The sequence below is a fragment of the Staurois parvus genome, unplaced genomic scaffold, assembly GCF_062004578.1.
Source record: "Staurois parvus isolate SC_StPar_1 unplaced genomic scaffold, SC_StPar_1.0 ptg000090l, whole genome shotgun sequence".
Lineage (NCBI taxonomy): Eukaryota > Metazoa > Chordata > Amphibia > Anura > Ranidae > Staurois > Staurois parvus.
Genome location: NW_028317886.1, coordinates 13783273 through 13808108, shown reverse-complemented (window position 1 = coordinate 13808108; position 24836 = coordinate 13783273). Strand labels below are relative to the sequence as shown.

Here is a 24836-nt window from a genome sequence, read left to right as displayed (position 1 = left end):
TATGGACTATATGTATTTCAAGATATCTTCATCTGCTATTTGCTATATTACTTTTATGTGGAACAGTTCATCATTAATACTAATACATCATCCATTCACTTATTATTTTGTCATCATTTGATGACACTTTTGTAGCACTTGTTAGCGCAATTATTTGCGCCTTATGGTATGCACTTGTCACTTTCATTATTTTAGCTCTGCATTTTGCGTTATCAGCACCAAGATGCATAAAAAAAGGATAAAGAAAAAAATAATCCAGTTAAGCTTTACATCTGCTTCAAATCTCCTTTACATTGTATTGTGTACTGTGAAACATACCCAACAGTCAGCTGCATCTTCTGCAACATGAGAATTGTTTGAAAAAGTCAAATATAAAATGGATTTCAATTTACTCATCTGCAGTGCGTGTATGTGAATAGAAGATGAAAAGTAAAAAGCAAGTGGAAATAAGTGGTAGGCCCTCCAGGTTTTGGTTCTGTGGAGCTCTGAGAAGCCTCATTCATGAATCACCCGGTTATGTACTGTGGAAAATCTCTGGTCTGTAATAGGGAGTGCCTGTTCTATGCACACATTGCAATTTAAAGCTTCGGGGGAGAACTGCTACTGCGGGCTCTGTGTTTATGTCTGAAGGCTTTATTCCAGTGATACATAAACAAATCGCTCCAGCCACTGCCAAATCCCCTCTAGCCAATCGTATCCAGTGATGTCATTCTATAACACCCAAACCTTATAAATATTCTCCAAGCCAAGAACCAGGCAGCATCCGTCACTCAGCACTAATTCTAGGCTCAGCAGACAGACAACAAAGATGAAGAACTCCTTGGCAGATTGGTTGATCTTTTTCCTGGATAAGATATCCGTGGTGGCCAGCTTCAAACTCTTTAGCATGTCAGATGAAAGTGAGGGGGAGAACCATTATCTGGACATTTCCTATTTTAAGCGGGGAGATTTGTTAGAAGTTCCCAGGACTCTGTTTGTGCATTTTGGGATTTATTTGGGAAATAACAAGGTTGCCCATCTAATGCCAGATATCCTTCCTACCATGACAGAGGACAAGTGTCTGATTGACAAAGTGGTGACTAACAAAAGGCTGATCCTGGGTGTCCTGGCTAAGGTGGCCAGTATCAGGGTGGACACTGTGCAGGACTTTGCCTATGGTGGAACCATAATAGTTAATCACATGGACTGCAGCTTCAAGACAAAGCCCCTCTGTAATGAGGAAGTGGCCCAAAGGGCTGAAAAGTTGCTGGGGGCCACGCCATACAGCCTGCTGTGGGATAACTGCGAGCACTTTGTGACCTATTGCAGATATGGCTTTCCGGTGAGCTTTCAGACCGATAAGGTAAATGTCATTAATGCACATCACTCTTTTGTTTTGTAAGATGTTCTTCTTGCATTGACGTTTGGCAAAAACATTAGATAGGAACTGATTAGTTATGATTATTTATGCCATATAGAAATACTAGACAAACGTATGTGTCTTTTTCTTCTAGCATATTTATTAACTGAATGCATCATTTTCATTGTCCCTCTTGCTATTGTACAGCGCTGATCAAACCCTTTGGCGCTATATAAATACTGTATAATAATAATAATAATTTTCTGATGCATGTACTACACAGAAGATTTTACTCAGCTTCTTTAGAATAATAGTATTTAGAGGTATGGCAGCTTCCAGTTTAATATCTATTTTCATGCATATTGAACTTATTTGCCTAATGAAGTGTTATGCATGACTGTATACATACTGTTCATACACTTCTTCGCATCTATCCTTAAAGCAGTGCTAAACCCAAAACAAACATTTATTATATTGCAGCTTACCAATTCTTAGATATGATGGCTGCATTCGTTTCTTTTTTTAGGCTTTCTTTCTTTTATTTTCATCTGGTGATCCAGCCAGCAAGTCTGCTGTTTTTCAGAAGCTCAGGCTCTCCAGCAAAATGTATCAGTTTACATGGATGAGACAAACCACTTAACACTGGCAGGGGTGAATAAAATAATCAGCCTTTATTTATTTCATGCAAAAAACCTTTATCCCAAAGGATGCAACTGATTATAAAGTGTTAGCTGGAGTTTGGCTTCATTTTGTTTAGTGTATTTAAATTTGCTTATACATTTAACACTCCCCTCCTCCCCAGACTGACAGTGCGGCTGTCTGCTGTGCCTCCTGTGCTCCACCATCCACAGTTGTGTCTCACTAATACAGGAGGTGTGTTGATGGCCAGATCACCAGATGGAAACAGAGGGATAGAAGCCGAAGAAAAGAAATCTAATGCAGCCACTACATCTAAAGATTGGTAAGCTGCAATATAATACATTGTTGGTTTGGGGTTTGATACCACTTTAGGAACATGTAAAGACTATATATATGGTTGTAGTGAATTCCTACTACAGGAGTACAGCAAGACTTTTTTCCACATATTCCTTCTATCTGTATTACTTTTGCAAGGTAAATCCTTTCATTGATATTCACTGACCCCCAGCTTCTCCTATGGAGATAAAAGCCAATATATTCCCACCTGGGTGAAAATGTAATCAGCTCACAATAGTGTAGTAAGGAGCAACTCTGATGCTACTGAGTAGCTACAGTACATCTGCCTATTAAAGACACCAATGTGAAATGCCATAGAATCTGATCACTAAAATAATAGGAAAATATATCCATTTAAAGTGTTACTAAACCCAGGACCCTGCATTCACTGTATCTGGTCTCCCATGGTACTTAGAACATGGAAATACAATTATTTTAGTAAATATAAACTGCTAAATACCTTTTCTCATCAGCAGTTACAGCAGTCTTGTGATTCCTACCAGTGTCCAGCTGAGCACTGGTAAAAGTGTTACTAAACCCAGGACCCTGCATTCGCTGTATCTGGTCTCCCACAGTACGTAGAACATGGAAGTACAATTATTTTAGTAAATATAAACTGCTAAATACCTTTTCTCATCAGTAGTTAGAGCAGTCTTGTGACGTCTATCAGTGTCCAGCAGAGCACATGTTAAAGCTTGTAGAAGGAGTTTTCTTTCTGCTTTAGGAGGATGCAGAACCTCTGACCTCTGTCTGGACAGTGCTGATTGGCCCTGTGCTGATCACAACCACTCTCCCAAGAAAAAAAAAAACTTCTCTAGCAATATACACTAAACTGAGCATGTGCAGAACGGCTACGGTTCAGTCTGTCTTATAAGGAGATAAGACATGGATATTTGAGCAAGAGGAGGAGAAGAGAAGTCAAAATCAAATGTCCTTTTTACACAATGCAGAGGATTAACCCCTTAGGTCCACAGTGAGTATAACAAGCATGCTTTACTGCTTATACAGACTGATTTTACTGTTGGGGTTTAGTAACACTTTAAAGCTTGTAGGATGTGTTTTCATTCTCCCCTGACTGTCTTATGAGGCCGCATAACCCCTGACCCTCTGTCTGGACAGCATTGATTGGCCCTGTGCTGATCACATGTACTTTCCCAAAGAAAAAAATAACTCTCTTGCAATACACACCAAACTGAGCATGTGCAGCATGCCACCAAGGCTCTGTTCTCTCATCAGATGGATTGGGGATAGTAGAATAAGGGGAGAATCAGAGAAGACAGGATCAAACATCATTTTTACACAATGCAGAGGATTAACCCCTTATGTTCAACAGTGAGTAAAACAAGCATGTTTTACTGCATACACAGATTGATTTTACTGTTGTGGGTTTAGTAACACTTTCATCAATCATGATCATATTTTGTTTAACATCTCGGCTATTGTCTGTTAACTCTCTGGGGAGAGAGGAAAGTTCAGATATTACTCATAATTCTTAAACTATATCTAAAAGAAAACTGTTTTTCAATTTAGGTAGAATAGGGAATTAATATATCTGCTGTGAGTTATTTTGTGGCTGTTTATGCCCCTTCTGGAAGATTTCCCTTTACTTCCTCTACTCTACACTAAACAAGAAATTAGGTCATTACAAGCAGAAAAAGTGAATCTGCCATGCATAGACATAGACACCAATAGAAGCCTCACAGGATTTCTAACCCCTCACCATTACAGGCAGAGAGAGTGAATCTGCCATGCATGGACATAGACACCAATAAAAGCCTCACAGGAGTTCTAACCCCTCACCATTACAGGCAGAGAGAGTGAATCTGCCATGCATAGACATAGACACCAATAAAAGCCTCACAGGAGTTCTAACCCCTCACCATTACAGGCAGAGAGAGTGAATCTGCCATGCATAGACATAGACACCAATAAAAGCATCACAGGAGTTCTAACCCCTCGCCATTACAGGCAGAGAGAGTGAATCTGCCATGCATGGACATAGACACCAATAAAAGCCTTACAGGAGTTCTAACCCCTCACCATTACAGGCAGAGAGAGTGAATCTGCCATGCATAGACATAGACACCAATAAAAGCATCACAGGAGTTCTAACCTCTCACCATTACATGCAGAGAGAGTAAATCTGCCATGCATAGACATCAATAAAAGCGTCACAGGAGTTCTAACCCCTCACCATTACAGGCATCGAGAGTGAATCTGCCATGCATGGACATAGACATCAATAAAAGCCTCACAGGAGTTCTAACCCCTCACCATTACAGGCAGAGAGAGTGAATCTGCCATGCATAAAATAATAAAATCCTCATGGGTGCTCTAACCCCTCACCATTCTGCCCTAAAACTAAAAAGGAAAAAAAAAAGGTGGACTTTAGATACACTTCATACATGTTTTTATGCGGACCATGGGCAGATTCATTTTTTGGCAAACATAGCACGATTGTTTGAATGTTTTATATAGTATACTGTATCTATTTATAGATTAGCAGATACTGACAGTGGCTATTTTTGGGGAATGAGCTCCTTCTTACTGGTCTCCCTTAAAATAAATAGTGATATGGGTAACTAGTTAAGACACAAAAAAGATTTTTTTTTCTGTGAACAGGAAAAAATTATCTACTGCTCTTTGAAAAAGCCACATGTGAAATACAAGTTTATTTTGGAACTGGTTTTTTGGGGCAGTTTAAAGAGCAATGATCATATGCAAAATGGATCATTAGATTCAGTTTGCTGCATTCAAATCAGTGAAATCAGGGGTGGACTGACCATTTAGAAACTCTGGCACTGCCCAAGGGCCCGGGGTCAGTAGGGGGCCCCTTGAGATGCCCCTGGCACCTTTTTCACCTTTTTTGAGTTTGGGCAAGGACACAGGGGCCCCATGATCCCCTATTGCCCAGGGGCCCCATCAGTTGTCAGTCCGCCCCTGAGTGAAATATTATCTGATTGGTTGGACTGTGGTCCCTGGACATTATTACTGACCATGCCTAGGCTTAGTGCTTGGTGATTGAGTATGGTGCTGGTGAATGAGTAAAAGTTAATGTAGGATCAGCTTACGATCATGTGCTAAAACCAACTAGAAAAAATCCTTAAAGGGTTCATTTACATTTAGTAAAAAATTGCATATGCAGATAAGGGATGCTTGTAGATAAAAAAAAGTTGAAAATGTCTTCTATAGGTGAGGGCCATTTGTGTACCTCCTCAAGCCTGGCCAAAAAACTCCCAGAGATGGCATCATCCTGTCCTGCCAGCTTGCAAGGGCATAATTCAGCTTTAGTCAAAGATGCACAGTTCGGTTTTATCTACAGGCACACCTTACCTGTGTGGGCAGTTTTTTAAAGGTAAAGGTGAACTAATCTTTTAGGACCTACCTGCTGATAATCAATCCATGTATGGAATGCCTATGGTGTTGATGGCTGGTTGATATTAACCCATTTATGAAAGCATTACACATACACTCTCTGGTGGGTGTACCGGTTCAATTGCTCGGTAACACAAACTGCCAATCAGCCAATCACATGGCAGCAACTCAATGCATTTAGGCATCTAGTTGCGGTGAAGACGACTTCCTGAAGTTTAAACCAAACATCAGAATGGGGAAGAAAGGGGATTTAAGTGACTTTAAACGTGGCATGGTTGTTGGTGCCAGACAGACTGGTCTGAGTATTTCACAAACTGCTGATCTACTGGGATTTTCACACACAACCATCTCTAGTGTTTACAGAGAATGGTTAGAAAAAAAGGAAATATCCAGTGATCGGCATTTGTGTGGATGAAAATACTTTGTTTATGTCAAAGGTCAGTGGAAAATGGGCAGACTGGTTGCTACAACATTCTGATAGTAGGGTCAGAATTTGATGTAAACAACATAAACGCATGGATCCATCCTGCCTTGTATCAACGGTTCAGGCTGGTGGTGTAATGGTGTGGGGGATATTTTCTTTGCACTAGCAAGGTGTACCTATTAAAGTAGCCAGTGAGTGTATATGCAGAAGCACAGCGGGTGGGCCTTAACCATTTGCCGCCCGCCCTATGGCCGAATGGCGGGCGGCAAATGTCATCAGCGTTCTGGGTGGACGCCATATGGCATCCTCCCACACATGCGCAGATTGCGCTCCTGCAGAGCGGCGCAGCGGAGCGATCTGTCACCGGCTGTGTACCTCGGACACGGCCGATGACAGATCTGAGTTATGTCCCGTTGCCGGTACCATGTGACCTGCTGTGACCTATCACAGCAGGTCACATGACAGTTGTATACAATGGATGGCTTCATTCATGCCATCCATTGTATACTAATGCCTAGCTGTGAATGGTCACAGCTAATCACATGCACATGTCATGTGATTAGCTGTAGCCAAATCACAGCTAAGCACAAAAAAAAAAAACCCTGAATGAATCGATGTCATTCAGGTAAATGCTTGCTTATAGCAAAGTAATTCTTTGCTATAAGCAAATTGTGTAAAAAAAAAAAAATACTGATTACTATGGTAACATTGTACTACTTTGGTCATAGTGAAATATGGAAAAAAAATCTTAAAAAAAAGAAAAAAAATGTAATAAAAATAAAAAAAATTAAAAAATAAAAAAATATATATATTTTTTTTCCATACTGTCACCAGTCAGTGTCCCTGATCACCGCCATGCCAGTTATATGATGACGCTGTACTGCACTGGTGACAATATGTAAAAAAAAAATTTTTTTTAATTTTTTAATTTTCCAAAAAACTATGACAAAAAAAATACAACTTCAAAAAACTCGCCATTCCTCTTATGAAGTACGTCGGACTGTCTACTTTGCAAAAAGGGGTCATTTGGGGGATATCTGTACTGTTCTGACATTCTTGGACCTTAAGAAATTAGATTGGCTGTCAGTACTTCAGGATTGATCAATATTCAGATCTATACCATAGTTTGTGAACTCTATAACTTTCCTACAAACTAAAAAATACATCCTAATTTGGGTTATTTTCACAAAAGAAATGTAGCAGAATACATCTTGGCCTAAATTTATGAAGAACAATTATTTATTTGCAAACTTTTATAACAGAAACAAAGAAAAACTTTTTTTTTTCAAAATTTTTGGTCTTTTTTTGTTAATTTAGCAAAAAATAAAAACCCCAGTGGTGATTAAATACCACCAAAAGAAAGCTCTAGTTGTGTGAAGAAAATGCTAAAATTTTAGTTTGGGTACAATGTTGTATGACCGCGCAATTGTCATTCAAAGTGTGAGAGCGCTGAAACCTGAAAACTGGCCTAGGCAGGAAGGTGTAAAATTGCCCGGTATTGAATTGGTTAACACCCAACTGCTGCATTTATGTGTAGCTATTTTGTACTGCGGTGCGCTCAATCGGCACCCCCTGAACTGTGATAGAGCTGTCACCAACAGCTCACGGTCAACTACCAACAATCCTCAGCTGGAAGGATGGAATTATGATGATGTCATCCATATGCAGCCCATCACAGGCACCCTTTAAATGGTAGACACCCTTTAGACTTTTGTTGGCATCAAAGATTTCAGTACTTGTCTCAATTAACCATATTAGGGTAAAGACATCACTTGTATCCCTGTTTACATTTAGCTTTCGGCCGGGGAATCTCCCTGTGACAGCTAAATGCAGTTGGGGTACAGCCCTGTATGGGAAGCTGTCATATACAGTATATGAGAGCTTCCCGGCACAGGCAGGACCCACTTTTTTATATGCCAGATATTATAAACGGAGAACTGGTGGTAAAATTTTCTTGCTGCCATAGCAATAGATTCTTTAAGTGGTGGTAGTAGGAACTACCTGAATTTGCACACAGGTGTCAGTAATGTTACCGACACTGACACAAATAGTTGCCTGAACTAGGCCCAGGACGTTCTTAAGCAAACTACTGCCAGAAATACTGGCATTAGAGACGTTTTGAAGTCCCCTGAATGTCTTCTGTACACCAATCGGAAAGGATACTTGAGTTGAGTAGTACTTTCTTGAAAACAAGCTTAATATTTTACTAAGCAAAAACAGTTATTCATACAGGAAATCCTGCTATGAAATCATAGTCTGTTCTGCTTGAAAAAAGTTGTTTCACTCAGTAGCAGTAAAATGTGTTAAATGGCTATGAGAACAAAACTCTCATTTATGCCAGGTACAGACTGTACCTAAAGACGCTGAATAATAACACACCATTAATTCCTTCTATAATTCTCAGCGTTTTGCTCACAATGGGAGACAACAATTCTATGTTTTCACTATAGTTCAAAGTGATTATTATCACATTTATATATATTTTTTCACAGGATCTCCGAATGAAAGCAAATACAGTATTTAACAGTATTGAAATATTGTATATTCCTGTCTGCTGATACTCCGTTATGACACATCTGTTTATCTTTTGTCTCCTCTTACCCTCATGTGTTATGACCTGTCTCTCCATCTTTTGTCTCCTGATACCCTCATGTGTTCTGACATGTCTCTCCATCTTTTGTCTCCTGATACCCTCATGTGTTATCACATGTCTCTCCATCTTTTGTCTCCTGATACCCTCATGTGTTATGACATGTCTCCATCTTTTGTCTCCTGATACCCTTATGTGTTATGACATGTCTCCATCTTTTTTCTTCTGATACCCTCATGTGTTATGACATCTCTCCATCTTTTGTCTCCTGGTTCTCCCTTGTGTTATGACATGTCTCCATCTTTTGTCTCCTGGTACCCCCTTGTGTTATGACATGTCTCCATCTTTTGTCTCCTGGTACCCCCTTGTGTTATGACATGTCTCTCCATCTTTTGTCTCCTGATACCCTCATGTGTTATGACATGTCTCTCCATCTTTTGTCTCCTGATACCCTCGTGTTATGACATATCTCTTCATCTTTTGTCTCCTGATACCCTCATGTGTTATGACATGTCTCCATCTTTTTTCTTCTGATACCCTCATGTGTTATGACATCTCTCCATCTTTTGTCTCCTGGTACTCCCTTGTGTTATGACGTCTCTCCATCTTTTTTTTTCCTGATACCCTCATGTGTTATGACATGTCTCCATCTTTTGTCTCCTGATACCCTCATGTGTTATGACATCTCTCCATCTTTTGTCTCCTGGTACTCCCTTGTGTTATGACATGTCTTCATCTTTTGTCTCCTGGTACCCCCTTGTGTTATGACATGTCTCTCCATCTTTTGTCTCCTGATACCCTCATGTGTTATGACATGTCTCTCCATCTTTTGTCTCCTGATACCCTCATGTGTTATGACATATCTCTTCATCTTTTGTCTCCTGATACCCTCATGTGTTATGACATGTCTCCATCTTTTTTCTTCTGATACCCTCATGTGTTATGACATCTCTCCATCTTTTGTCTCCTGGTACTCCCTTGTGTTATGACATGTCTCCATCTTTTGTCTCCTGGTACCCCCTTGTGTTATGACATGTCTCTCCATCTTTTGTCTCCTGATACCCTCATGTGTTATGACATGTCTCTCCATCTTTTGTCTCCTGATACCCTCATGTGTTATGACATATCTCTTCATCTTTTGTCTCCTGATACCCTCATGTGTTATGACATGTCTCCATCTTTTGTCTCCTGGTACCCCCTTGTGTTATGACATCTCCATCTTTTTTCTCCTGATACCCCCTTGTGTTATGACATGTCTCCATCCTTTGTCTCCTGGTACCCCCTTGTGTTATGACATGTCTCCATCTTTTGTCTCCTGGTACCCCCTTGTGTTATGACATGTCTCCATCTTTTGTCTCCTGGTACACCCTTGTGTTATGACATGTCTCCATCTTTTGTCTCCTGGTACACCCTTGTGTTAGGACATGTCTCTGCATCTTTTTTTGTCTCATGTTACTCCCTTATATTATGGCACATGCACACCTCCCCGTTTTCTGTCTCCTGTCACCTCCTTTGTATTTTGAAATGTCTCTCCATCTTATTGTCTCCTGATACCCTCATGTGTTATGACATCTCTCCATCTTTTTGTCTCCTGATATCCTCTTGTGTTATGACATGTCTCTCCATATTTTTTCTCCTGATACCCTCATGTGTTATGACATCTCTCCATCATTTTTGTCTCCTGATATCCTCTTGTGTTATGACATGTCTCTCCATATTTTTTCTCCTGATACCCTCATGTGTTATGACATCTCTCCATCTTTTTTGTCTCCTGATATCCTCTTGTGTTATGACATGTCTCTCCATCTTTTTTCTCCTGATACCCCCTTGTGTTATGACATATCTCCATCTTTTGTCTCCTGATAACCCCTTGTGCTATGACATGTCTGTCCATCTTTTTGCTCCTGATACCCCCTTGTGTTATGATATATCTCCATCTTTTGTCTCCTGATACCCCCTTTTGTTAAGACATGTCTCTATATCTTTTTTCTCCTGGTACCCCCTTGTGTTATGACATGTCTCTGCATCTTTTTTTGTCTCATGTTACTCCCTTATGTTATGGCACATGCACGCCTCCCCATTTTCTGTCTCCTGTCACCTCCTTTGTATTTTGAAATGTCTCTCCAACTTTTTGTCTCTTGTTACCCCCTTGTGTTATGACATCTCTCCATCTTTTGCCTCCTGATAACCCCTTGTGTTATGACATGTCTGTCCATCTTTTTTCTCCTGATACCTTCTTGTGTTATGACATTTCTCCATTTTTTGCCTCCTGATACCCCCTTGTGTTACGAAATGTCTCCATCTTTTTTCTCCTGTTACCCCTTTGTGTTATGACATGTCTCCATTTCTTTTCTCTTGATACCCCCTTGTGTTATGACATGTCTCTGCATCTTTTCTCTTGATACCCCCTTGTGTTATGACATGTCTCTGCATCTTTTCTCCTGGTACCCCCTTGTGTTATGACATGTCTGTCCATCTTTTGTCTCCTAATACCTCCTTGTGTTATGACATCTCTCCATCTTTTGTCTCCTGATGTCCCCATGTGTTTTGACATGTCTCCATCTTCTGTCTCCTGATACCCCTTTTTAATGATATGTCTCTCCATCTTTTGTCTCTCCATGTCCCTTGTGCAGTGACATCTCTCCTTCTTTTGTCACCTGTTACCCCTTTGTGTTATGACATCTCTCTTTCTTTTGTCTCCTGGTACCCATTTGCATTATGATATCCCTCCATCTTTCTGTCTCCTGATACCCCTGTGTTATGACATGTCTCTCCATTTTTATTTTTGACGTAGACCCCCTCATAATAGGAGACAGAAAACTAGAGACCCTTTTACCCTCCTGGTATGGCACTTCTCTCCCTCTCTATTTTTCCATCTCCTGTCGCCTGTTTTGTGTTATGACATTACATCATCTTTCTTTCTGCTGTTAGTCTCTTGTGTTATGACACTTTCCTCCATATTTCTGTCTGCAAACACCTCCTTTAGTCTTGACACGTCTCCATTTTTCTGTCTCCTGTCACCTCCCTTATATTATGGCACACCCCTCCATTTTTCTGTCTCCTGTCCTCTCCCTTGTGTTATGGCACGTCTCTCCATCTTTCTGTTCTTAGGTAGAAATCACAGGTGCCAAGTAAGGAGTAGACTGCTCTCTAGTTGGCAGAAAAACCAGTTCCTGAGGCAGGATTTCCTTTGCTTCCAAAATAGTAAAGCTGGATTATTATTCTCATTGGGTTTCAATACACACACCACATTATAAGCTTTCTTCATTCTCTCACTCTGTTATGCTCATAAAGCATTGCTTTTTATTAGGCACTTTCCCAACTCACTAGCTTTTATTCCGAAACTGAAGCCAACATTTTACAGTGAAGAGTAGAATAGTGATGAAAGTAGCTATGATCTACCTTTTTCATGTTTAAGAGTTCTAACAGAGGGGCTCATTTATAAAATCTGGAGCAAAAGAAAATATATACGTTGCCATAACAGCCAAATGTCAATGTTTAAAATTTTAGAAACTGTATTGATGTTCTGCAGATAACGTAATACACTGTAGTATTATTTTTAAAGCTGAACTCCGGAGAAAAATCCTCCCCACTGCAAGGGTTAACTGCTCAGTTTGCATAAGGGATGATGAATATGGTGGTATACTTGCTACTCTCCTCCACTGTCTAACACTCTGGAATGTGGGCAAGCCTTTATCATCCTCCTGTACAATGCAGGATTGCTGGGTTTAATTTGTCTTTAAGCACAATGACAAACCTCCTATTGGCCATCTAAAAGTAAATTTACCCTAAGCCTTTAGAATTCTACAGCACACAGTGACAGCTAGTTGGGTGTGAAAATGGCAAACAAATCTGTAAATGTATTTGTACTTGTATCAATGTTTGTCAAAATATGAGACTTGTACTATTGGCAATACACATCTTCATTGTAGAGGGCACATGGCAGGGTTCAGCATTTATGTTAAAGAGGTTCTTCAGTCCTTCCCCCTCAAAAAATGAAAAATCAGCAGCTACAAATACTGTAGCTGTTGACTTTTAATAAAAGGAGACTTACCTGTCCAGGGATACAGCACTGTCCTCACCCAAGGCTGGCTCTTTGCCGGTCTCAGGGTCCCCGGTACTGCCATGCACCTAACTGTGGCAAGCTGGCAGTAAGGCTGGCCATACACTATACAAAGTTCTGCCCAATTTCCTTTAGATTTACCTTCAACTATGTAGTACAAGAGCCTGCCTACTTGGATACAATTTAAAGTTTTGTTAGGTTTCACCTCCTATTATATGAAAATTGTATAATGTATGGCCAGCCTAACTCCTGCGGCTTCACAGCCAGTGTCCCAGCTGGAGTGAGCTGCACTCCGCCCTGTCGATGGTCCTGCAGCTTCCTGAGACCTGTGATGTGTACTAAGAGGCTGCAGGCCAGGGATGGGGTGGGGGAGGGGGTACTTCCTCCCCCAACCAAAAAAAAAGTGTCCAAAAGTTGAAGAGAAGGGGGCAGAAAAGTGGAACTTCCTTTTGGTGTGAGGAACTGATTTAGGAAAAGGCCTTGTGGGTGGACACTAGATAAAGCACGTTGAACTACTAGACTGTCTTTAACCTCCAAAGTTGCCCCTAGGGCATTTTAGATGGACCTGAATGCTTATTAAATTCTATTTCAAAGATCAGAGTGTATATAGTTCATATCATTTGAGAGAAAGCGCAAAAAACACAGAACAAGATTCAAGTTGATAGCAGCTCTGTAGATGGGATATTTTCCCCGTAGAAACTGAAATCTGAATTTTTTGTTAAGTCCAAGATGGTTTCTCCTGCACCTGGCTATGCTTAGCACATCCTGAAGAGAAGCTTTAAGTACGCAGCTAAAAGTTGCAGGTAGCATAGTCACATTGACTCCAGTTCATAAAGTGCTGAGCACACCCACCAGTAGGTGGACCTTTGACATCCCATATACACCTGCCCCTATGGCCCTATTCACGCCTGAGCATTTTGTAGCTTGAAGCTCCAAAACGCTTAGGGAGAAAAAAAAAATCAATATTTCTCTATGGAGACAGTTCACATTTCCACTCCAAGTCACCTGAAGCAGAATGCCTGAAGCTCAAAAAAGTTTTGGAGCTACTTTTGTAGCTCCATTCGGGCAGATTGGTGCATTTTCATTCACATAGAAATACATGGAAACATGCAAATTGTGCATTTTCATGTGCTTTAGTGAGTTATTATTATACAGGTCTAATATAGTGTCAACAGTTTGTGCAGCGCTTTACAATATACATAGGTAATACAAGAGAGACAATACAGCTACAATACAATCAAAACAAGAGGATTAAGAAGGCCCTACTTACAAGAGTTTACAACCTACTAGGGTGGGGCAAGCGGTACCAAAGGTTATAACTGTGGGGGATGAGCTGATGGAAGTGATAAATGTCTATTCGGAGGCATGATAGGCTTCCCTGAAGAGATGAGCTTTCAGGGATTGCCTAAAGGCAACCAGAGTAGAGGATAGCTGGACAGATTGAGGGAGAGAGTTCCAGAGGATGAGAGAAGCTCTGGCAAAGTCCCGGAGATGAGCATGAGAGGAGGAGCCAAGGGAGCTGGAGAGCAGGAGATCATGAGAGGAAAGGACAGTTTAGGTGATACTTGGAGACCAGGTTGGTGATGTAGCTGAGGCAGAGTTGTGGATGGTTTTGTATGTTGTTAGTATTTTGAATTTATTTTGCTGGGCAATTGGAAGCCAGTGGAGGGATTGGCAGAGAGGGGTGGCAAACACAGAGCGGTTGGTAAGGCATATGATCCTGGCAGCAGCATTCATGATAGACTGAAGAGGGGATAATCTACGTTTTGACAGGTGACCAAGAGCATTTTTGAAGAATGGCAAAACATGGCAACAATTGATGTCACAGATGAAACTTTTCTCTATTGGCTAATACAAAAACACCAGAATTCAAAAAGCCCGAAAACACTCAAACAAATCGCACACAAACATTCACAAATGTCTAAACCTTTTTTCATCCCAATACTTTCTCTGCATTGAGATAAAACAATGCTCCACTAACTGTCCTACCTCCTATGTCAATAGACACTTACCTGGCTTTATGTAATCACTCCAGTGCCAGCTCCAGTCCCGCTCACCTAAATTCCTGGAGGGGCGTGGCTTACTAGTGCTGTGTAGGTCAGGTCTCCAAATGAGCACGCACACAGTTGACTCCTTAGCACCAACTTGCTACAGGAGGCAACCAAAGAACGGAAGAGCTGTCAGAAGTGATGGTAAATGATCTTTCTGTGCAATATCATTTGCGCAGAGCAGATAAATTTTACATCATTTTATTTTAAAAAATGGTGTCTTTGGTATCACTTTAATCAACTTTTTTTTCCGTTTTGGATAGAGTAAGGGAGGGTTATAACACCTGTCAGGTTTTTTTCATCTGTGCCCCCTTGGGGAAATTTCCACTCACTTCCTGTCCCATAGAAAGTGAGGGGAAATCCCTCCAAAGTTTGGAAACCCCTGGTTATCACCAGGGTCACCAGAACTAGTGTCCCCATATGAAGAATTTCCCTTTTTTAACAAAACTTGGGATTTTCTTTCACTTTCAGTAATAACAATAAACAAGACAAACAGAGAGGATCAGTCTTCCTAACGGGGACACAGACAGCAATAAAAAACCTGACAGGTGTTCTAATCGATCTCTACTCTGTCCAAAGCTTGAAAAAAGTTTTTAGTTATACTCTAAAGTGTTGGTAAAGCAAGTTATACTTACCTGCTCTGTGTAATGGTATTGCAAAATGTGGCCTTGAATCCCTCTTCTACGGTTCTTCAATGGCATTCTGGGCTCCTCCTTTTTTGTGTGCGCCCCCATAAGGAAGCTGGTTCCTATAGAGGCACACCTGCGGGCTTGCTCCTGAGCCTAGCTGTGCGCATCTGCAGACACACACACAGTGTGGCTCTACCCCGGCACTTCTCTCTGTTCACAGGATTTGACTGACAGCAGCAGGAGCCAACGGCTCCTGCTGCTGCCTATGTGTCCTCTGTGAGCAGAGAGAGGAGAGAGCTACTGCAGACTGGCACAGTGCTGAATTCAGAAAGAACTTAAGTATACAGAGAGGTGAGGAGGCGATACAAATACAGGGACATTTTTCAACTTAATGCAAAGCATGTATTAGGGCAAACAAATGTCCTGCTTTTATAACCAATTTAAAGCAGTATTAAACCCAAAAGCAAACTTTTTTTTTATATTGTAGCTTACCAGTCCTTAGATGTGAAAGCTGCATTAGTTTTCATTCATTTTTCTTTTGCTTCCATTAGGCTTTCCTTTATTTTCAACTGGTGATCCAGACAGTGAAGTCTGTTGTTTTTCAACAGAACAAGCTTTACTCTAGATGTAGCAGTTTGAGGCTTGGAACAAACCATTTACCACTGACAGGAGTGCTTTTTATGGTCAGTTTTTATGTATTCATGTAAAACCGTTTTCCCAAAAGGAAAAAAAAAAATGCTGTAACTGCTTTTAGAGAGCTATCTGGAGTTTGGCTTCAATTTGTCAGTGTATTTAAATCAGCTGGTACATTTAACACTGACCTCCCCCTGATTGACAATGCTGCTGTCCAAAGGTGCTCCCTGTGGTCCTTCATTTACAGTGGGGGCACACTAATACAGGAGGTATGGCCAGATTACAGGTGAAAACAGAGGGGGGAAAAAGATTAAACAAAGGAAAACTAATGCAGTGATCACATCTAATGATTGGTAAGCTGCAATATATTACATTTCATTTTTTGGTTTTAATATTGCTGATGAGTTGATGTCTCCTTGTTACCAAATCTCTAGGAGCTACAGTATGTGCGAAAGCCCAGTTTCCTTTTTTGCTATGATACATCGTTGTGCAGCAATAGGAAGGAAGATCTTGAGAAAAACTGATTATCCATGTGTATTGGGCCAGCAACCCAACGGTGGAGTCAGCCAATAATGATGTCCTTAGTCTGCCCTATAGAAAAGCCATGAAGATTTCTATTCCTTGTTAAGAAGTATTTTCATATATGAAACATGATAGTATTCCAAAGGGTCCGAACCATTGTTTATGAATAGATTTGATGACTGTGGGAAAATGATTGAAGTTGTTACTTCTTTAATTCTGCTTGTGTATATAATGACTCTAACAAATATTTGCCTTGTTTTCTAGTTCTGTGAGACTGTCAAGAGGATTATCAGAGACCAAAGAAGCGTGTTTCTTTCCGCTGCCTTGGGCCTTGTGCTAATACTGTGTCTGGGAATGGAGCCTTCCACCACCCTCCCCAGTCTCTTCATTACGTTCGCTCTGTGGATGGCAAGCTAATGACAACAAACATTCCACACCTTGTATATAATGCCTCATGTAATATAGTATATTTATAATAAACAGTGATGCAAAATGCATGTAATGCTTGTTTAAAAGATTGCATCGATCCTTTTTGTATTGTAAAAAATAATAAATTGACCTTGCTTAAATCAAAAAGCCTGATTTCAACACCGATCGTGACACTTCCTTCCTGGAGTTTGCATGTTCTCCCTGTGCCTGCGTTGGTTTCCTCCCACACTCCAAAGACATGCTGGTAGGTGAATTGGCTACTGTCTAAATTGGCCCTAGTATGTGTATGTATGAATGTGAGTTAGGGACCTTAGATTGTACATCCCTTGAGGGTTAGGGACTGATGTGAATGTACAACATATATGTAAAGCGCTGCGTAACTTGTCAGCGCTATATAAGTACCTGTAATAAATTAATAAAAGCAACACAAAGATACTGAAACATGATTTTTTTTTTTTGTAGTGACTTCAGTGTAGAACACTATTGGGTCCCTTTAACATGTATTTTACAAGATGCTATGTTACCATTTCATACCATTTTGGATCACCTGTACATTATACTTACTCATAAGGATATGAATCATGTCAGACATGTTCTGAGGATGCTTCTTTGCTGGAGGTGTGGGATAACACCAGTAAACATCATTTCCATAGACATCAGTAATCTCTATATTTATTAGGCTGTTTCCCTCTTAGTAGGTGTTAACAAGATAACCTGAAACAGGATAATTGGTATGATTAAAAGACTGAGCACCACATCCCCAAAACAAAACAGTATACCCACAAAATAAAAAAAAAAAGAAGAAATGGGGCTTTACCGGTGCTAACATCACCCTCAGGAAAAAATCAAAACATCTAAAAAAATGCATTTTATTACAAATCATTGTTAAGAAACCGCCGGGGTATACACCCCATAAAACACTGTAACATTAATAATCAGCTCAGCAACCCCACACCACCTCCCTTTTAAATACCCTAGACTCAAATAAACAATCACATGTGCTCAGGGGCAGACTGATCATTTGGAAACTCTGGCACTGCCCGAGGGCCCGGGGTCAGTTGGGGGCCCCATGAGATGCCCATGTTACCTTTTTCATAGGCTTTTTTGAGTTTGGGCAAGGACACAGGGGCCCCATGAGTTGTCAGTCCGCCCCTGCATGTGCTATAACATATTCTTTAGATACTTGCGTGAGATATAGCCATGATGGGAGGTGCTTGTATCTAGACTTGTTTCGCCAGGTAAGCTTCTTCAGGGGTTTGCTGAGTGCTGCTGGAAGTAGAAAATTAAAAACAAAATATATATATCACTTATATTGGTAGAGACCCCAAAAAGTGCGGACGCAGAGGTTACATGGCTCAGATGAAACAATGGGGAAACTGGCAACCCCAGCTATGGATCGCATGGGCAATGGGCATGAGTAATGACCATCACTCCCAGATATATATTAAGCCTGAGTTAGGACATCCAACAAGAAATGCATCAAATGGTGGCTTATCCCATAGATAAAACACCTATAATTCCAAACAGACGTACTCCAGATACCAGCAACACAAACAATTTTGTGTTGCTGTTATTTGGAGCACAAGCTGGTATCTGGTGCACATTTCATTTTCTGTCTAAGGCTCCATGTACACCGGACACTTCTGAATGATAGAAACAGACTGCTGGAAAACGTAGGTTAAAAAACGTCTGTTTAGCCGCGTTTGCATACCATGCTTATGAGCGTTTGCGTTTAGAAGCATTTTTTAAAGATAACCTCAGGAGACCTTCCAAAATACCCAGAATGCACTGAAAACCAGTAAAAAATTAACTATTTCAGACATTTTGAGAGAAAGAGAGAGCAGTATTTGTTTGTCTTTTGTTTTTGTTTTTTTTGTGGTGTTTGGATGTGTTCCAGCTCATTTCTGTGCAGAAATTATTGCAGCAGTGTCTAACATATTTTCTTTCATGCGAAACCTCAGAGTATGGTGTACCAGGTCCATTTGAGTATCGGGAAAGCGTTTTGCATGCATTTTTCATGATGAAAAAAGGCTCTGGACAGCATCTGGAAATGGAATAGTTAAAAAAAATTTCCAAACACTTATAAACACGATTAGCCACATTTAGCCACATTTACACGCATTCACAAGCGTTTGGCGTTTGAAATGCTGATAAAATCTACTCCTGTGCGCAAGTTTTCTGCGTTCAAAAAAACGACTGTAAATTCAACTGCCTGTAAACGATTGTAAATGATGATGTGTACATGGACACATAGGAAAACATTAGAGTTCAGGTGCTGCTGTAAATAATGCAGAAAAGCTCCTAAACGTGAGTTTATCAGCCGCAGTGTACATGAGCCCTTAGAGACCCAACAGAAAGTGGACCTCATGCACACTGGACATTTTTTTCAGCTGCTTCTAGGGGCGTCTGGCATTTTTCTTTCTGCCTGTAAACACCCCTGCATGTTAGCATATGTGTCCATGGCCATGCACACATAAGCATTTAGACGAGTTAACAGACAGAAAAAACCTTACTGTCAGTGTGTCCAGGAGCAGTTGCATCTAAACATGCCTAAGCACTAGATGTATTTAGCACTTGAGTGTTAGTTCATTTCATTGGCCAGAATACATTATTATTATGGCCAATTAAATGAATTAATGCCCAAGTGCTTGATGCGCCTAAATACACCTAGACAGACACACACGTGCGCTCGTCAAACATTTTTTCTGGCAAAATGCTGCATCTAGGTGGACAGGCTTCTAGGAGAGTTGACAAAATGTCCTGTGTGCATGAGGCCTTGTTGTATTCTCAGTTGTTGAGTTGAGTATACAGTATATTTCTACTGGAAAATATTTTTTTAAATCTTGCTCTCATGAGAACTCAACTACTTCCCACCTGGCATATATTATTATTATTATACAGGATTTATATAGCGCCAACAGTTTGCTCAGTGCTTTACAATATAACGGGAGACAAAACAGCAACAGTACATTTCAATACAAGAGGGATAGGAGGGCCCTGATCCTCGGAGCTTACAATCTAGGAGGGAGGGGCTAGTAGTACAAAAGGTAGTAACTGTGGGGGATGGACTGGTTGGAAGAGTAGAAGATTCCAGGATAGGCTTCCCTGAAGAGATAGGTTTTCAGAGATCGCCTAAAAGTGAGCAGAGTAGGCGATAGTCTGATAAATTGGGGTAGAGAGTTCCAGAGGATGGGAGAAGCTCTGGAGAAGTCCTGGAGACGAGCATGGGAGGAGGAGACAAGGGAGCTAGAGAGCAGGTGGTCTTGCGAGGAGCGAAGAGTACAGTTTGGGTGATATTTAGAGATAAGATGGGTGATGTAATTTGGGGCAGAGTTATAAATGCCTTTATACATTCTTGTTAATGTTTTGAATTTTATCCGTTGGGCAACGGGAAGCCAGTGGAGGGATTGGCAGAGAGGGGTGGCAGATACAGAACGGTTAGTAAGGTGGATGAGTCTGGCAGCAGCATTCATGATAGATTGAAGAGGGGATAGCCTGCGATGAGGTAGGCCAATGAGGAGGGAGTTACAATAGTCAAGGCGAGATATAACAAGGGAGTGCTTAGTGGTTTCCGAGGTTAGGAACGGGCGTATCTTGGAGATGTTGCGGAGGTGAAGTCTACAAGATTTGGACAGCGATTGGATTTGGGGCTGAAAGGACAGATGGGAGTCTAGGATTACACCTAGTACCCTGGCATGAGGGGAAGGACTGATGATTGTGTTATTGATCTTGATGGAAACGTCAGGGGAGGGGACATGGGCTGGGGGGAATACTAAGAGCTCAGTTTTGGAAAGATTGAGTTTGAGGAAGTGGAGTGACATCCATGCCGATATGTCACTTAGTAGGTTAGTAATGCAAGAGGAGACTGAAGGGGTGAGGTGAGGGGTAGAAAGATAGATTTGTGTGTCATCAGCATAGAGATGGTACTTAAAGCCATGGGAGTTTATCAAGTGACCAAGGGAGGAGGTGTAGATGGAGAAGAGAAGGGGTCCAAGGACAGAACCTTGAGGGACCCCTACAGAGAGAGGGAGTGAAGAGGAGGAGGCAGCATTATAGGTAACGCTGAAGGAGTGCTGCGATAGGTAGGAGGAGAACCAGGAGAGAGCAGAGTCTCGGAGGCCAAGAGAGTGGAGTTTTTTGAGAAGGAGGGGATGGTTAACAGTATCAAAAGCTGCAGAGAAGTCAAGTAGTAAGAGTGAATGGGGCCGCCCCTTGAAGACGTCATTCATGACGAAACTAGTAGGGCTTGCTGGATGCTGACGTTTGTGGAGAAAATTAAGTCACGAGTGCTGTAGTGAGTGTACGGGGAACAGGAGACTGTTATACCATTTGCTGTTTTATGCTGTTATACTGGTGTCGGTGAAGACACCCTTTTTGTGAGTGTAAATCTTTATTAAATTGTTGGATACTTTTATAAAAAAACTGGCTGCACCATGATTTTCTCTTTCATTCCCAAACATGACCTCGGTGGAGAGATATAAAAAGAGAGAGTGATATAATGCTCCTGGAACCATTATATTGAGTGGTGGATACCTACCTTATGGATGATTGTGTAGCGATTGATCATCACACCTGAGAAGTTGATTCATTGCATCTGCTCCCAGAGCAAAAAGCGTTTTTTGCTGATCTAGAGATTGATCAGCGTGCAGCTCTGGTGAGTTACCCAACTTTACTTTTGGTGGTGGATTTTGGCACAATTTCTTTGAGAGCACCTGAATTTGAAAAGGATTTGTTTGGACATTTGAAGAAATTCAGAATTGGACATTCTTTTTATATTCACAAATTTAATTATTTAAATTACTTATGCACTAAAAAATAGTTTTGCACATAATTTTGATATTTTTTGATATTAATTGAGAATAGATATATATATCTTTTGCACTAATGTTTCTACACTAAATTAGGAATAGTTTGTGGTTTTAGCGCATTCCTTTATTTAAGTTATAGCACTAAGAAATTTATTTGGTTTCTTTGAGCTGGAATTGCTGCTTTAAAGTATTAAGGGTGTGGCGCTTTTATTACACTTGTGATATCAGCGAGTATTGTTGGGGCACAAGGCAACCAATCAGAGACACACATGGAGTCACTTTAGTGAATCAGGGTGGGCAGGTAGAAGATCATGGGAATGCAGATTAAGGCAGGTTTCAGCGAGTTTCAGAGCCTTTTTACTTATGCTTTTTTGTGGCATTAGCACAAAAAAGGCTGCTTTCTGGCAACTGGGCCATGCAGCTAGTTTTTGTTCATATATTGTTGTATGCTCTGTGAGGGATTAGCCCAGTAGCGGGTTGTGTTTGACCCCCTGGATGAGTCAGAGCATGGTGAAAAAGACTCAGCACGACAGCAGGATCTTGGTGTAGAAAGTTGTGCTTTATGTACAAGTCTGGTGAACACAAGGTACATATATCAAAACAGCAAAAATAAAATACAAACAGAAAATAAAGCCTTGCCACACTGGGCATCTAACTGCAAACACAGGTTCCTATCTGCCTGTCTGGATACAGCCTACCGCTGCTGAGACACATGGCGTTCACACAGACCATCTCCAAGTCCATAATCACACAGATTATTTCTCACCACAGTATTTTTTGGTTGCTCCCTAGTCTGCCCTGCACAGCAAACTGGTTCCAGGTTGGAGCATTCTCCTTAAGCAGCCTGGGAGTTTTATACAGCCCAGAGCGCCTTAACCTGCTACAGCTGAGCTCATTAACTCATCAATGAGCAAAACAGGCTCACTACACAGCACAACAGGAGAAACAGTCAGTGTAGAGCATGAATCTGGGACAAATATACCTCCCATCCTGGACACATTCCCTAGTTCTTCCTGGCTTCCTGTCACAGCTCCTTGCAACAACCACACCACCTTTTTCCAGAGCAGCCTGCATTTCTCCTGAACTTACCTGTGGGTTTTTCTTTGTATTCTGAACAATTCTTCTGGCAGTTGTTGCTGCAATCTACCTTGGTCTACCTGACCATGGCTTTTTATCAAGAGATCCGCTTCTTATAAGTGATTGAACAATACTGACTGGCATTTTCAAGACATTTGGATATCTTTTTATATCCTTTTCCATCTTTACTGAGTTCCATTACCTTGTTATTCAGACCTTTTGACATTTATTTTCTGCTCCCCATGGCTCAGTATCTAGCCTGCTAGTGCATCCACGTGAGAGCTCATTGAATATTTATACACAGACACTAACTGCAATTTAAAAAGCCACAGATGTGGGAAATTGTTCTTTAACTGTCATTTTGACCTGTGTGTGTCACCTTGTGTGTCTGTAGCAAGGTCAAACATTTCAGGGTATGAACACTTTTGATCCGGGCCATTTGGATGATTTCTGTTATCATTATGATTTACAAAGGAGCCAAACGAGCTTTTTATGATCACTATCCTTAAATAAAAGACAGTATTTTGGCATGATCAGTCATATTTTTAATGATTTTTTTTTTTAATTTCAATGCCAAAATATCATGATTTCTGTCAGGATATGCAAATTTTTGAGCACAACTGTATATATGTATGTAGCACGTTCTTAGTGCAGCTAGTCAGAAGCTGTTTAGCAGCTCAGGTGTGATAGCCAGAGGGGTCAACTTGTGGTCAGGACTGAGAGACTCTGCATGCCAGCCCCTCTGGAATTTCCCCTTGCTCTGCGGCTTTCAGAGGAGGGCCTTGGAGGCAGTGGGTGGATCTGAGGAGTGGTTGGCTGTACTCTTGAGGGACCTCAGTCAATCCCCAACGGAAGGCTTGGCAAGGGTCTGGGACTCCCTTAAAAGTGTAGGAGCCTGCTCAATGGAGGGGAGTGTGGTGGTGGGAGAGCAAGAAAGTGGAAGGAAGATGCAAGGCTGGAGGAGGAGGGCTGTCAGGAGGCCTAGTGAAATGGGGCCTGCCTGCAAGCCTGGAGCTGGAGAGGAGGAAAGCTTGAAACTCACTGGCCCTCTGAGAGAGGACCACCTGTATGGCAGGAATGGAGGAGCCCAGCTGATAGGACTTGCAGCCGCAGCCAACCCACAAGCGGTACAGGAGAGAATCTGAGTGAGTACACCTGCACCCCCTTGGCGGATAGGGGAAGGAGCACTCTGGTGGGAAACCAGATTAGCCCCCTACTAGTGACTGTTCACCTTAATTAAAGGGACAGGAGTCAGATTCCCTGCTCAGGTAGAAAGTCTCCAAATTGCTGGGTGAAGAGGAGTTCATCTAGGGTCTGGGGTGGCACAACTAGGAGCTATTGGCTGGTATTCTAACAGAGACTGCAACAGAGAAGAGAGGTTTGTGAATAGTTTCAGGAAGTGGTCCTCAATTATTGATTCCCCCTATATCCCTGTGCAAGAATATAGGGGGACCCAATTCATCAGCAATCCCTAAGGGGGTAGTACTACATATATAGTGCTTAGTAGGGATTGGGAGAGAAGAAACAACATTTATTTTTCTGTAGCTATAGTTTATGTTTTAATTATATTTAAATTATAATTCCTGTTTTTCTTATTGATACACATTTTAAAAAGATTTCTATTTTGGGATAATCAAGAAAAGTCCACCGAAGTCTGTTTCTCTTTTAAATAGCCTCAGATAGGAAGCAGGAGTTCCAATCCTTCCCCGCTCTATCCACAACTAGATAAAACATTTTTGGCTTGACTTACACTCCCAAAAAAAGGAGCTCCAAAACAGATGTGAGCATTTTCGTCTGCTTGTATCTTGGTAACAGACCTGATGATCACATTTCAAAGATTCTGGATGCCATTTGGGAACTGATCACAAGACCTTCATGATGACAGCTTTCCCTCCAGTCCTGATTAGGACAGAACAGTGATCAG

The 24836-nt window shown here is 41.2% G+C and overlaps 1 protein-coding gene across 2 annotated transcripts; it reads left to right on the top strand.

Moving 5' to 3' along the window:
- The first annotated feature begins 611 nt into the window (after positions 1-611).
- Positions 612-17174, top strand: LRAT (lecithin retinol acyltransferase). 2 transcript variants are annotated; one of them, XR_016311771.1, is made up of 3 exons: positions 612-1342; positions 2142-2300; positions 16863-17095. XR_016311771.1 is itself a non-coding variant. In XM_089670515.1 (2 exons), exons 1-2 carry the CDS (start codon positions 809-811, stop codon positions 17013-17015), a joined length of 687 nt encoding a protein of 228 aa, XP_089526641.1. In that variant the 5' UTR covers positions 634-808; the 3' UTR covers positions 17016-17174. The 2 variants fall into 2 exon arrangements, 1 of the variants encoding a protein (XP_089526641.1); XM_089670515.1 differs by lacking the exon at positions 2142-2300 and having other exon boundaries at positions 634-1342; positions 16863-17174.
- The last annotated feature ends 7662 nt before the right edge of the window (positions 17175-24836 follow it).

What these genes read in the sequence shown, in the direction of transcription:
- LRAT (XM_089670515.1), top strand. Translation starts at nt 809, where the DNA reads ATGAAGAACTCCTTGGCAGATTGGTTGATCTTTTTCCTGGATAAGATA. An exon ending in TGAGCTTTCAGACCGATAAG is followed by an intron (nt 1,343 to 16,862) that starts GTAAATGTCATT and finishes CTTGTTTTCTAG; the next exon opens with TTCTGTGAGACTGTCAAGAG.